The 15,653-nt window shown below is 35.8% G+C and overlaps 1 protein-coding gene across 1 annotated transcript in view; it reads right to left on the bottom strand.

Moving 5' to 3' along the window:
* CABCOCO1 (ciliary associated calcium binding coiled-coil 1) overlaps positions 1-14,847 on the bottom strand; it is a 126,042-nt gene extending 111,195 nt beyond the window's left edge. Inside the window, exons 1-2 of the mRNA XM_040485128.1 lie at positions 14,563-14,847; positions 2,481-2,584 (exon numbers count right to left, since the gene is read on the bottom strand). Coding sequence (XP_040341062.1) covers positions 2,481-2,584; positions 14,563-14,721 — 263 coding nt within the window. The 5' untranslated portion in view covers positions 14,722-14,847. The remainder of the gene's footprint in view (positions 1-2,480; positions 2,585-14,562) is intronic.
* Between the last annotated feature and the right edge of the window lie 806 nt (positions 14,848-15,653).

Genomic DNA, 15,653 nt, shown 5'->3' with positions numbered 1-15,653 from the left:
TGATAGGTGATGTAACTATCAACTTTGTCTCACCAAGAATTCCAGTGAAAGCATTACATTATTCCTACATGCTCTTGAAATTGGAGTGCATCTTATTTTTTAAATATGATGACATGCAGAAATAAGCCTTAAGGCAGGAGCTGCACAGCGCATGAAGGCCCAGTTATGGAAAGGTTGTTAAAAGATCTTTCAGGGTTATTTCTGTGTTCAAATAGTTGTTTTCAATTTAGTCCTTATCCTTTTTTTCAAAAAGGATTTGGGCGGATCTGTAAAAAATCAGGGTTACATTAAAAGCATGAATGATTGATAATAGGAGATCATGAGAAATGTATGCAGACATTTAACTTCACTTGAAGTGTACTCTAGAAATATGTTTTAATGATACTATAATGTTTCATTTGGTTGGCTGCTTTCATGAAACACAATTTTTAATTTTAAAAGCTAAGGAAATGTGCTGATTTCCTGTAATTTATTTAAATAGGTTTATAGCTTTGTAGACTGTATGATTTTGGCATACTTCTGTCACTTGGTGACAGGATACCTAAATTATATTTCTGTCATTTTGAAAGGTATGTAATCCCCATTTATAATAATGCTATTTTAAATAGAAATGAATGATTGATTGCAAATATTTCAGGATTACTGTTCTAAAAATCACACAAAGAACCTCAAGAAAATTACTTTGCGAAGAAATGGCTCCTGACATAACACTGTCATTTATCCAAAACTGATATCCTAAAATATGAGATTACTTCAGGTGAATTCTATTCATGAGAAAGTCTAAAAGGTCAACCTGCATTGAACCTCGTTGCTTCTACACTGCTAACTTCTGTATCACCCTCTGTATCATTTCTTTTATCCTAGAAGTCACCTCTTAAAGACTGAAAATACCTTTAAAATTTAAATATTTAACAACAAACAGAGCCAATAAGTGGAAAAAAAAAGATTGTCATACAAGGTATGCGATGCAGTAAAACTTAAAATTTGGTAAGAAATGAGTCTAAAAACAATTTGTTTGCAATGCCTTTTATTTAATATTAATTGCATTTAATAAAACATCTTTAATATTTAATACAAATAAATTGTAAAATATATTAAATATCTGTCATTTGCATCATATTATTTTGCCCAGTATTAAATAACCTATGTTTTGCATTTCAATGACCAACATTTGAGATTACCTAGAAATGGAAAATAATATTTTATTTACTAAGCACAAATAATCAGGGATACCATTACAATGAATGCAGTTTACTAATCAATTCTCACACTAAAAACCAAAATTCCCAATGGGTATTCATTTCTTTAAAAATGGTAAAATCATCATGAGATACTTGTTTAAATATCTGTGAAATTTTTTAATTGACTGACTAATACTTATAAAGATATAGATAGCAAGCAGTATGGCCAAATCACAGGTCACCAGGATTTCTAGCAGGATTTGCAGGCCCTGAAGGTAAAGAGCATCGTGGGAAAAGGCCTGTCAGTGTCATTTGCCTGCTCTTAATATGCCTTCTCTTCTCAAATTTCTCTTCCAGCCAGTACATCTGTCATATTTTCTTCTCAGTAGTAAATCACCTCTATTTCACAATATTTGTAAGATCTGCAAATGACAGACACTGACAGGATCATTTTCTGTTTGTCCATTATGGTCCACAATACCCTAACATCCGGACGACAGGCCTACAGAAATCTTATGAGACATTATAATCCAGAACATCACATCATTCCCACTCTCTACACATTATAGTCAATGAGGTTTCCATTATTAGAGCAACATAACTTTTGAAATGACTGATTATTCAAAACACGTTTTAGGAACTTGTGTGTTAGATATATCTAACTAGAATTCTAAGTAAATAATTTGCTGTAGAAATCAATGGCCTTAAGAATGAGATGTACATACACTAGAATTGTTGCCCATAAATTCAGTTTTACTCACATTTTTAGGCAAAATATATGAAATCAGAGTATTTAGTATAGCTTCATATCATAAAAATCCCAGGTAGATGGCTTAATACTCAGGATTTCCAAAATATTAAAATGTATTAATTATTAATATTACAAAAAGTACAACTTATCCTTGTCACAATGAGACAGAAGACCTAAAGGTTATTGTGCATATTGAAAGTTTTATGAATGAAAAAGAAAAGAAGCAGAAGACAGCATATGTTAAAGGCTGCTTTTAACAATAAATCCTTACTCTCTCTTAACATTAACACATTGATCTGAAACACATTTCTCCCACAAAGAAGATAGCTGAGCAGTGTAAAAAGTCAGTTGTTTGAGAATTTTCATGTCCCAGACTCTGGATGGAGATATATATAATTATATATACACATAATCTCCAGAGTATATATATTTGCCTGATACAATAACTCTTTTTTAAAAAGTTTAAAATTTCTAATAGCATTTCATGGCCATTTATAGATGCAGAACTAGAACTGTTCTAGATTTCGTTGTAATATTGAAGTGCTTACTGTTGAACTCCATTTATGTCTTCTGTTAGCATTTCAGTGATTTGAGCAGCTGAAAGAAAATCTGGAGACAGAATCTTTTCATGCTCCTGGAATTCAGCATCTCTCTACCAACAACAACAACAAAAAAAGGTGGAATGAGTTATTTCAATCAACATGTTCTACATATTAATCCAATGATATGAAAATTTGTTCTGTGTTCTAGTTGCAATAAGAAATAAAATTTAAATATGACAGTCTTCCAGATAATCATTTTTCTCCTCTGTTTTCAAGTAATGGTACCTCTCTTCTGAAAAGTTGAATTTCTAGTTAATTTGTCTTTTACACATATTTAAAACTGGGTGATGGCTTTCAGTTAACAAACTTCTTTATGATAGTTTGGCTATCATAAATATGATATTTATGGCTATCATAAGTAATGCTGCAATAAACATAGGGGTGCACGTATCCCTGTGAATTAGTGTTTTTGTATTTTTTGGATAAATACCCTGCAGTGCAATTACTGGATCATAGGGTAGATATATTTTTAATTTTTTCAGGGACCTCCATACTGTGTTCCAGTGGCTGCACCAGTTTACATTCCTCCAGATAGTGCATGAGGGTTCCTTTTTCTCTACATTCTCACCACTTGTTATTTCTTATATTTTTGATTTTAGCCATTTTGAGGTGGTATCTCATTGTAGTTTTGATTTGCATTTCCCTGATGATGAGTGATGTTGAGCATCCTTTCATGTGTCAGTTGGCCATCTGGATGTTTTCTTTGGAGAAATGTCTGTTCATGTCTTCTGCCTGTTTTTAATGGGATTATTTGCTTTGGGGGTATTGAGTTGTATCAGTTCTTTATATATTTTAGATACTAACCTTTCATCAGATGTCATTTGCAAACATCTTCTCCCATTAGTATTTTGCCTTTTAGTTTCAGTTAGTTTTGTTGATTGTTTCATTTGTTGTGCAGAAACTTTATTTTGACGTAGTCCTAATAGTTCATTTTTGCTTTTATTTTTCTTGCCTCAGGACATATATTTAGAAAAATGTTGGTATGGCCAATGTCAGAGAGATGACTTCCTGTGCTCTCTTCAAGGATTCTTATGGTTTCAGGTGTCATATTTAGATCTTTAATCTATTTTCAGTTTATTTTTGTGTATGGTGAAAGTGGTCCAGTTTCACTCTCTTGCATGTGGCTGTCCAGTTTTCCAACACCATTTGTTGAAGAGACCGTCTTTTTCCCATTGTACATTCATTCCTCCTTTGTTGAAGATTAATTGGCCATACAATTGTGGATTTGTTTCTGGGTTTTCTGTTCTAATTCCATTGATCTATGTGTCTATGGTATGCCAGTACTATACTGTTTTCAAGTACCACTGCTTTGTAATATAACTTGAAACCTGCAATTGTGATACCTCCAGTTTTTTCTCTTTCAAGATTGCTTTATTTGAAATCTTTTGTGGTTCCATACAAATTTTAAGATTGTTTATTCTAGTTCTATAAAAAATGCTGTTGGTATTTTGATAGGGATTGCATTAAATCTGTAGATTTTTTGGGTATTACATACATTTTAACATTGTTGTTCTTCCAATCCATGAGTATGGAAGGTCTTTCCATTTTTTTGTGTCATCTTTTATTAGTGTGTTATAACATTCGGAGTATAGGTCTTTCACCTCTTTGGTTAAGTTTATTCCTAGATATTTTATTGTTTTTGGTAAAATTGTATATGGGATTGCTTTCTTAATTTCACTTCCCACTGCTTCATTATTAATGCACAGGAATGCAACAGATTTCTGCACATTGATTTTGTATCCTGTGACTTGACTGAATTCATTTATCAGTTCTTATAACTTTTTGGTGGTGTCTTTCAGACTTTCTCTATATATAGTATCACATCATCTGAAAATAGTGGGTTTTACTTCTTCCTTACTAATTTGGATGTGTTTTATTTCTTTATGTTGTCTAATTGCTGTGACTAGGACTTCCAATACTATGTTGAATAAAAGTGGTGAGTGAACATCCTTGTCTTGTTCCTGACCTTAGGGGAAAAGCTCTCAGTTTTCACCATTGACTATGATATTGGCTGCGGGTTTTTCATATAAGGCCTTTATTATGTTGAGGTATGTTCCCTCTAGACTTACTTTGTTGAAGTAGGAATAGATATTGTACTTTGTCAAATACTTTTTCTGCATCTATTGAAATGATCATATGGTTTTTATCCGTTCTCTTATTGATGTGATGTATCACGTTGATTGTTTTATGAATATTGAAACACACTTGCATCCTGGGAATAAATCCCACTTGATTGTGGTGTATGATTTTTTAATGTATTATTGGATTCGGTCTGCTAATATTTTTTAAGGATCTTTGCATCTTTATTCATGAGCGATAGTGGTCTGCAGTTCTCTTTTTTTTTTTTTGGTGGTGCCTTTATCTGGTTTTGGTATCAGAGTGATTCGGGCCTCAGAGAATGAATTTGGAAGTTTTCCTTCCTCTTGTATTCTTTTGGTACAGTTTGAGAAAAATAGGTGTTAACACTTCTTTAAATGTTTGGTAAAATTTGCCTGTGAAGCCATCTATCTGGTCCTGGACTACTGTTTATTGATTACTTATTCAATTTTATTGCTGGTAATTGGTCTGTTCAAATTTTCTATTTTTTCCTATGGCAGGTTACATGTTTCTAGGCAATCCAACAAGGAGATAACCACCCAGCAGTGACCAGCCTGCCACATGCCTCACCCAGATAAGCTGAAAACCCAGTGCAACCAGGGGTAGCAGGGCCACTTCTTTATTCTAAGAGTTTTGGTCAACAGGATTGGCCACCAATCCTCAACACAATACCAACATTCCAGAACTGCCATGAGGACACATCTACCCAGCACTGGAAAAGAAAGAAAAAGGGTTAGAAGCTGAAACTCTATTGTAGGGAAAGCATTTGGTGGATTGAATGTGCTGCTTATGGCGAGAACTTCCCAGAGAGTCACCAAAGGACTGATCTTCCCCTCATATGTGTCTTGGTTTCTCCCAGTGACAGTCTAAAACCACTGTGGGGCTCAGAGCACTGGATGATCAGTTTTACGTGTGCATCCCAGGCAAGCCAAAAATGAATTATCATGGGGGAGATATCCTCTATGGGACTGACACTTCCCTCAGTTCTGAGTCATCTAAGAACACCTTCTGGTGGGAAGGAGCAAGTGTCCTTTGTCTTTGGAGCTAAGTGAATCAGTCTCTTATTCTAGCTAACAGGCTTAAGAAAAATTGTCCAAGAGCTGAACCAGAGTCTTATGATTAAAATGAGACTAAGTTCAGGGCCAGCTAAAGAAATTTAGAGCACAAAGAGAATAGGAAGTGAGAACAGGTCCCCATATCAGTTCTCCCAGGTTTTCTTTTCCCCAGTGAATAGACCAGTTATTCAGAGAAGCACAGAGGCAAAAATTACATTGGCATTAAACCAACTCTGTTTCCCAGAGGAGGAACTTACTGATCCTAAAAGGTCAAATAAGCGGTGCTGTGCAGACTTAATTTGGGGGTACAACTGTTCCTCTGAGGGTCCCCTCATAATCACCAAGATGATTCAGGCAGCCCAGGTCCAAGGAACCCAGAAGTGGACCATTCAAGTGGGCCGTTGGCTTACCACAGGATGGAAATCAAACATGAACCAAGAGGAAGAACAGAGTTTAGACAGAGAGACATAGAGAGAACATATAAACAGAGAGACACAGAGAGAACAGATACAGACAGAGGATCTGGAAAACTCAGAAAGGAAAGGAGCATGAGTCCTATCTTTGCTTGAGTATTCTGCATTTTTTATGGAGGACAAAGGTCTGGAATATGTATCTTCTTAGGCATCCAGGAATCGATAAAACAAGAATGAGTCAATTTACAAACTTTATAAAATATCTACATCTTCCTCATTGTGCTTGGGCTTCAAGAAAAGTAAAACAAAACAAAACGAAACAACTTGTTAGCCTCACTATCTTAACGTCTAGTGGAAGGAACAAACCAAGGGTGACTTTAAGACAAGAAAATAAAATGAAAAGTGAGCCATAATAAAGGAACAAGAACAGAGACAGGCCAAGGAAAGCCTATAGACAGGAGGTCCAGAAATGGACGTTGGTGAGATTGGGCAAGAATGATGCCCCAGGTGGATGAATCGGCAACAGGATACTTGGGGACTGGTTCTATAAATATCAACTAATTCACACAATGGTGCCATGGATACAAGTCAAGGACTAGTTGGATCTAAGTGGGAAGTGGGCATGGAAACATATTGTGGGAGACCTCAAATTTAATAATTAAATAAATATTTGCTGATTACAACATGCAAGATACTGCACAAGAGATCACAAATATTTTAGACCTTGGCTGGTCAAAGAGTGATAGGCTGAAGAGTTTGTTTTTACTAATATAGGGAATAAGGAACCCATGAGATTTTTTAGCAGTCAAGTGACAAGATAAAATTGTGCTTTAAGGAAAGGCATTTTGTAGGAGGGTGAAGGACAGACAGGAGCAGAGAAAGGACTTAGAGGAGAGTTCAATGAAAATGTTTTTGAACTTTTCAGGAATGAGGCATCAGAATCAGACTGCACTGGGTTCCTAGCAGTGTGCATGAAAAGAAAGGGGTGAATGCAACATATTATATATGGGGGACTACAAGAGGCCAGAATGAATAGAGGGTATGAGTTTTTGAAATAGATGACTGAAAGAGAAAGGCGGTGATTCTTAGGGCCTCCAATAGCACCTATGCCACCTTTGTGTGACCAGGCAACCTCTGTGAGTAGAGGATGTGTTAAAAGGTTTAAGGCTGATACAGCCCTGCCTCTAAGTGCACTACTTGTGAATACAGTAGTTTTACCTCCTGTTCAACCCTCAGCCATGTCCTGTTGTTCAGAGTACAGTCTGTAAGAACCATACGTGGCACTCTCATTACACCAATAAAAATGGAAGCATCAGAAGATGATGCTGGTTTTAAGAAGGCAACGTGATGAGTTTGATTTCAATGGCTGAGTTTAAAGTGGAATATGCATATCAAGGAAGAAATGCTTAGAAGGTAATTAGAAATGGTAGACTCAGAAAGGTCAAGTTTTAAAATGTTGCTTTAGGAGTCACTCCAAGTGTGAGGATGGATCAAACTGCCTAGAGCCAGAGCATGACGACAAAAGCTGTGAATGGGGGATGGAAGAGGTGATGGAGAAGTAGAAATAGGAAGCAGCAGCTCCACAAAAATCAAGAATTGTGAGATTTGGAGAGGTGGGGGAGGGAGCAAATGTTTTCAACGCAACAAATGGTTAATTATCCTTCCGTGTGAATGGGTTCCAATAAATAAGAACAGCAACAAAATGCTTTGCTATAGTTAACAAGATAACATCCCACATTTTCCTTATTTCTTTTCAAGAGTAGAAAAATCCCAAAGCTAACACTTATTGGGAATGGTAATCATCTTAATGTTTGTAATTTAATATTAAATTATTGTATTTTTATTTTTAAAAATCTAATTCAGACATACAATAATGTACTTTATTACCTATCTTTTTGTAACCCAGGGTTAGCAAATTAAACTAGGTCATTCTATTAGATTATATACTCAATAAGAAAAAAATACTTATTACCTAATATAATATCTTGCAGCTAGTAGGCCCTCAGATACTTGTAAATTGAGTTATATGCACTCAGTTTTTGGATAGGACAGCATTTTAGTCTGTAACATATGACTATGTATTTGTTAAATGTTTGTTGGTTATGTTTTTTATTATTGGCAGTAAAGTATAATTATTCTTGTACTGTCAACTCCATTAGACTGTAAATTTATCAGGGACAGTCATTCAATCTTTTACTTCTTTTTAGAATTCTGCAGATCCTAGTCATGTCAACATAGGTTGTTAATCAACTGCCTGAATTCATCTCTATCATCTGATGCCATTATAGGTGAAGGAGCATGATGGACAGTAGGACTTGGGACTTGGAGGGCTCATGAGGCTTTGACTACTGACTAATTTTGTGACTTACAGCAAGTCATTTGAATCTAGGTTTGAGTTCATGTTAAATATCATTATGATATTTTAACAAAGACTGCTGTCATTATTAACAAATAAAAATATGCATGAAAAGTACATTGTACATTCAATAAATTTTATTAGATGTGAAAATGTTCACACAGACATTAGAAGAAAATAGGTCACACAAGAGCTGTCTGAAAGAGACTACAACAATCTTAAACCTTTTTTACAATAATAACTCTAGCTAAGATGCTCAATATTAGTGTCTCTCTTTTTGCTAAAACTCGACAGCTTACGATAATCATCTTGTAGGAGGGCTTGCCTCTGTTTTTGTTGTTGTTTTCTTTTGTTTTAAATTGAATTCCTGAACCTATTTTAAACTATAACTCTTTTTTTTGTTTGTTTATATGCTGCCTTGCACTTGAAAGAATATAAGGTGGTAAAAAAATCTTTAATCTTTCAACACATATATTCTGACTTATAAAAATTAAAGATACAATAGAAAATTCATGAATAGCCTAATAAAAATGTGGATATATAATTTGGTTTTCTCTGTAAAATTACATCTCTGACTAGAAAAATATGTAAGCTAAACTTCACTGTAACTCATTTTACTCCACCACCTGGTGGATTTTAGCAATTATTCCAGAAGCAATAAAATTGTAAGCTTAATATTATTTGCCAGATAATCTTGTCTCTGAATTTTTTCTCTAACTCACCTAAAATTTCCACATGGTATATATGTCTTTCTTCTAGAGTTAAGCTTTCGGGGCATCTTTCTACACATCACCGGTAGTATTCTCAAAAGATTCTTAATAAATGTTCATTAAAAGAAGGACAACACAATTCATCAAACATGACTAAAGAGGGGTTTCACAGTCCTAGAGAACATAGACTAGTCTGCAATTTCCACACTCTGAAAGGCTCTCTTCAAGCATGAAAATAAATGTACTAAGAAGCAGCGCTGTGTTGAGTGATGTCAGAGCCTAAGGCAAAAGGAAAACTCAGTAGCTCTGATGCTGTCTCTATGTAAAATTTTGATCCATTATGGGCTTTTTGTATTAACTTTCAATTTTTAAAAAATGCCTTCAACTAAAGTTCATCTTGACTACTAAATTTTGGCATCCCTAAATTTTGTGCCCAAAGAGACTGCCTCACTCACCTCACTACAGTCCAGGCCATCCTAAGGAGCCAATATTTTTTTAAATAATAGATGAAAGAAGGATAAGTCAAAACAAGAACTAGATCTTTAAAATAATGAATAAAATAGGCAAAAACCTTTGGCAAATGTGATTAAAAGAAAAAGTAACTATATGTCACATTATATGGAAATACATTTGGAAATTATAAGACAATGGGTGATTTCCTAGAATATAGAAGTTGTCAAATTTGAGCAGAGGTGAAAAAGGCAATGGAACTGACCAAATTAAACTGGAAGTCCACTTTTTAAAAAGTCACCATGCCCTCACAGTTGTACACTTGAAGTTCTACCTAACAATCAGGAAGACATAAATTCTGTTAGTCTAATAATTACAGACTGTAGACAATTTATTTTTAAGCAGTCAGCATAGTCCACACAGAAAAACCTAAACTAGAGCAAAATGGAAATTATAAACCAAAATCATTAACGAATTCAGATGCAAATATTTTAATTAAAATATTATCTTAGAAAGTTGTGTCCAACAGTGTACTCAAAGAAAAATAAGCTGTGAGCAAATAAGGTTAATTTCAGAGATGCGAGGATGGATCATCATTAACAACTGCAGCATATTTTTTTATGTCAAATTAAATGATTAAAATGGTATAATTATATAAGTAAATAATGAGCAAGCATTTGCTGGAATTCAGCACCAAAACTCTTAGTAAAACATAAATAGAAAAAAAAAAAACTTAAAAACAAAAATAATTGGTCGCCAAAACATCAGATTGAATGGTGAAAAACTGAAGTCATTCTTATGAAACCAGAAACTAAAAAGGGATCTTGGTTAGTAACATTATTGTAATTCAACACTCTACAGAGAACCTAACTAATATAATAAGAAACTAAATATGTGTCTTAAATATTGAAAATGAAGAAATGAAAAATCTTTATTTGAAGATTACAGGGTTGCATACCTAAGAAACCTGACATTGTACTAACATGGTTTGAGTTAATAAGAAATTTGATAAGATGGTTACATAACATAAATATATAAAGGCCAATGGCTTTTCTCTATATTAGAAACTAATCAGAAATGGAAATGGTAGAAACTTGATTAAACTATACTTGGTTATAAATATAATAAGAAAGATATAGACCTAAAGAAGTTATAAACTTTATCAAAAGTTTAATAAAAAAGCTTAATAAAGAAGATTCACTGGAAAATTTCAAATTAAAAAATTAAATCCTTTCCACATCATAAATGTAATGTGATGACAATTTTGAATCTCAATTGTATCATTCTGGAAACTTACAAAATAATTTTTTAAAATTATGCAAGAATACATACATCTTCAAGAAGAAAAATAGTGAGTGAAACCTTTCCAAATTAGGTCACTGGAAAAGAAAGGATATTAAAAATATAATAATGTACAATATATATAAGTTTTCGGAAATTCAAAAATACATACATATATATATACACACACACACACACATATATACATACATATACATTTATACACATACATGTATACATATATAAGTTTGGATTCTCTATTCTGTTCTACTATTCTGGCCATCCTTGCGTTTATTCATGTGTATATACACATGTGATAGTGACAGTCCATTTTTGATGGAAAGAGAGGACAGTTTATTTAGTAAATGAAGTTGGCATAACTGATGGTTCATGTCTAGAAGAAAATAAAATTAGATCCTCATTTCAAATATACCAAATATATCTATCAAAAATTCATTTTAGCGATGTTAAAGACGTAACTGTAGTAAAATAAAACTTTTTTTAATTTATTTTTTTAACGTTTGTTTACTTTTGAGACAGAGAGAGACAGAGCATGAACAGGGGAGGGGCAGAGAGAGAGGGAGACACAGAATCTGAAACGGGCTCCAGGCTCTGAGCTGTCAGCACAGAGCCCGACGCGGGCTCAAACTCATGGACTGTGAGATCATGACCTGGGCCGAAGTCGGACGCTTAACCGACTGAGCCACCCAGGCACCCCATAAAATAAAACTTTATATGTTAGAAAAATATTAAAGTTTACTTGCATAACCTTAAAGAGCTGAAGAGAGGAGAAGCAGGACTTTTAAAATAAGAGAGTAAGTAAGTAAGATAAAGTAAGATAAAGTCTCGAAGGCACTGAGTAAATGTCATCCATTAGGAATGGGGTAACACTCAGAGACATAATTCAGAAGAAGCAATTGGGCAATAATCATTTATGTTTTCTTTTAGGTCTCCAATGTGAGTTGAAGTATAGTCCATTTATGTATATACTACTTAAATGATTATATTTCCTAAACAGTATTTTTTTTAAGATACTAAGAAAGTCAGTTTATGTATGAACAAGCTACTGATAAAAGACTAATGATTACAGTCTAAGTATTCATTTATAAACTCATTTATGATTTAATTTATAAATATTTATAAACACCTTTCATTTTCAGATCTATACATAGCAAACATTTTCAGATTTTTGTCATTTTTGTCTAGTCTTATGAATTTACACAGGTATTTCCAAAACATTTAGTCTTATCTTCTAGAGGGAGGCATTTACTCCCATGTTACTAAAGAAACTGGAATGTCGAATTCAAAAAGTTGGCAAAAATAGTTTATGCAGTGTTTACAGAAAAAAAAAAAAAATCCTGGACCTGCATCTCATGCCTGCTTGTTCACAGTATCTCAATAGATTTTGGTTTATGATAAGTACCTTCCTTGGAGTATGTGAGACTACCTGTGATTTTAATTAGTTATCATGTTTTACTGAGTGCCTACTATGTGATCAGGATAATTGATTGTTTTTATTCTAGGTACTGACAACACACAAGTCTGGAAACCTCAAACTACTGGAAGCTTATGCTTTATTTTTGATCGACTTGGCGAAAAAGGAAATATTTCACTACTGTTTGGCTCAGATGACTTAGATGGTCTACTGGCTAAGTCAATCTGGATACAGAATATATTAGAAATGACACCATAAGGGACTAGGTCTTGGGGGATCAACTCTGGAAAGAATCTGAGCTGAGCTGCTTTTCAGTATCTAACTGAAAAGCAGTAGCCTTGGGAACAGACTCAGAGAGGTCTTTGCCATCTTTTCCATCTGCCCCCTAAAACACATTGTGGACACCAGTGGACTGCAGGCAGGTCTTGTCACTCTAATGAATGCTAGCTGGATGGATCAGCTGGCTTCTCTGTGACCTACAGGAACTCTGCTTTCATTAGAATGGAAAATGGCATTCCTACCAGGCAGCATATCATATGCCTGTTCCTTTCAGTACAGGCTAAGTGAGTACAGCTAAGTGAGTCCAAATTCCATCTAGATTTCTTCAGTTTGTTACTAACTAAAAGACTGAGCATTTTCTGAATTGCTTATTACAGGGAATACCTGCTCCTCCAGGAAATTAACAAATGTGCCCACTGACAGGTGCTAACATGGCAGATAATCATCTAAGGTCTATAACTAACTCATTCATCTGACCCAACCAAAAAAAAAAAAAAAAAAAGGTGATTTTCTTTTCATGGAGTATTGCACTTCTTTGCATCTTTAAAAACGATTTGTTGTTTTTTTTTTTTTTTAAGTACAGATTCATTAGCCCCAAATTTATCAGTCTTCTTGGAAAGGACATATCTACATGGATAAACAAGTATATGCAGTGTACAATGCCAAATGAGCATTTTCTTAAGTAAGTTTTTGTATATATTTAAGTAACACAATTTAATTGGGAAATTTCCTCTGCCACTTTTGAAACTGTATTACTTACATTAGAGGTCACAAGGGAGTAACTAGCTTAGTAACCAGTTTATCACATTAAAATGTGTTTTTAATATATGCTAATTTCAAAAGGCTCATAGGAGAGCCAGCATGCTTTAGCGGTCTGCATACAGTATTCAGAAGAATCTTGATTGGGAACAACTTGTATATATCTCTGAAGCCAGGCACTAAATTATTGACTCCGTGTTTCCTCATTTATAAAATAGCAGCTAATACTTATCTTCTGAACACAAAAAAATGTTATTTAGACTAATAAGAGAGTTGAGCATAGCAACGTTAATTATAACATTATTATGCACCTTCAGTCTTAAAAAAAAAACAACTGAAGACAAACTTCATAGAACAACATGATGGACTCAGTGCATGAAGATTTAAACTTTTTTTTTTTTTTTTAGTAATATCTGGCAAAGCAGATATGTCCTTAATTAAAATCATAGCATACTAAGCTTATGAGTAATTAAAGTTACCTAAAACCCATTTATTATTGAGAGTTGGTGTTGGGAGGGGTCTAAAGATAAACCTTTTCTTTTTTTAATTTTTTTTTTTTTCTTTTAACACAGGAAACCACTGGGACCCAAGGAAGTTAAATAACTTTCCTAACTACAAGCTGATGCTGTGCAACTAAGTCATAAGCACAAGGTCGAGTTTCCAGCGCCCCTCCTTTGTCCTATCATGTGTTTCTTTATTTAGAGAAGTGATAAAATAACCAGGGAGACACCAAGCCCTGGCCTTCAAATATTAATCTACCAACAATGAAGAGTTATTATTCCATGACCTTTGAACAGTAAGAACAGTGATAATTGCAAAAAAATCAGTAGCACTTTCCAAAAACGGACCGGCCCATTTTAGATTCCAAGATCCCCTTTCAAGTGCAGAGAAGCGAAGAGAAACGCGCCGTCGTGAGGTCGCGGGGACCCGAAAACGTCCAAGGGAGTTATTTCTACAGTTTCTACCCGAGGGCACTTCGCGCGGTCTGCGGCAGGGCTCGGGGGCGCGGGGCGGTGCCTCAGTGATCCCCGCCTGTCTCTGGGACCCCGACGCCGCCCTAGGCCCTCTCTCAACCTGACCTCATCCCGTGCCGCGCTCCCAACCCGGGCGTTGGGGGCCGACCTCAGCCGCGGACCCTGCGGGCCCGGGGCGTGCACTCGGGGGGTCGCGGGTGCGGGGAAGGGTCGGCGTACCTCTAACTCCGGTGTGGTTCCCGCCGGGGTCGTCGCCGCGGGGGTCGTTCCCCCGGGAGTAGTCCCCACAGACATCATTAACTCGCCGCGGAGTTGCGGCCTTTCGTCGCCTAGGCAACCGGGGCGGGGCCGGGGTCTAGGTCTGGGGAACAGATTCATCTGCAAAGCGGCTTCCGGGTCGGCAAGAGGGCCCCTCTGGGAAAAGGCAGGGGCGGGGCCGGGGCGGCCGGAGACCTGGGTCCCGGCTGCTGCGGGCAGCTCTGCGAAGTCCCCTTACAGCAGAGCTTTGAATCATCGGGTAGAGAGACAGGCTCCTTCCTTTTAGTAAGAGTGAAAGCAGGGGGGTGGGGGGGGGAGGCAATTTAAATGGCAGTATCTAATGCTAACATAGCCAGTTCTCAATAAATACTGAAATGAGACATATTATTGGAACTTGATCATTGATTGGTATTGAGATTTTACTGTATTGGTATTGAGAAATTACTGTAATTTTAAGGTGTTATTGTCACGTTTAGAAGGAGAAAGAAGTGTCGTATTAGAGATACATATTGAAAGATTTAGTGTTGATGGGATGATAGAATGTATGCATTTACTACAAAATAATGAGGGAGGAGGGGTTTGCGTCATTGAGTGAAAGTAGAGTAGATGAATCAAGACTGGGTACGTGGAGGAGGGTGCTCATTACACTACTTTTTCTATTTTGGATACATTTGAAGTTTTCAATGATAAAAGTATTTAAAAAATAATATATTAATGGCAGTATTCGTATTCTTCTCTGAATGACAATACCTGTTTTGAAAATCTACCTTGTATTTACCTGCGTGGAAGTTGCTATGCAGAAAGTTTCCTGTAAAAATCAGACATTTTTGGGGCGCCTGGGTGGCGCAGTCGGTTGAGCGTCCGACTTCAGCCAGGTCACGATCTCGCGGTCCGGGAGTTCGAGCCCCGCGTCAGGCTCTGGGCTGATGGCTGAGAGCCTGGAGCCCGTTTCAGATTCTGTGTCTCCCTCTCTCTCTCTGCCCCTCCCCCGTTCATGCTCTGTCTCTCTCTGTCCCAAAAATAAATAAACGTTGAAAAAAAATTAAAAACAA

The sequence above is a fragment of the Herpailurus yagouaroundi genome, unplaced genomic scaffold, assembly GCF_014898765.1.
Source record: "Herpailurus yagouaroundi ecotype Mexico unplaced genomic scaffold, PumYag 163, whole genome shotgun sequence".
In the NCBI taxonomy this organism is placed as follows: domain Eukaryota; kingdom Metazoa; phylum Chordata; class Mammalia; order Carnivora; family Felidae; genus Herpailurus; species Herpailurus yagouaroundi.
This window is presented reverse-complemented; position numbering and strand designations above follow the sequence as displayed.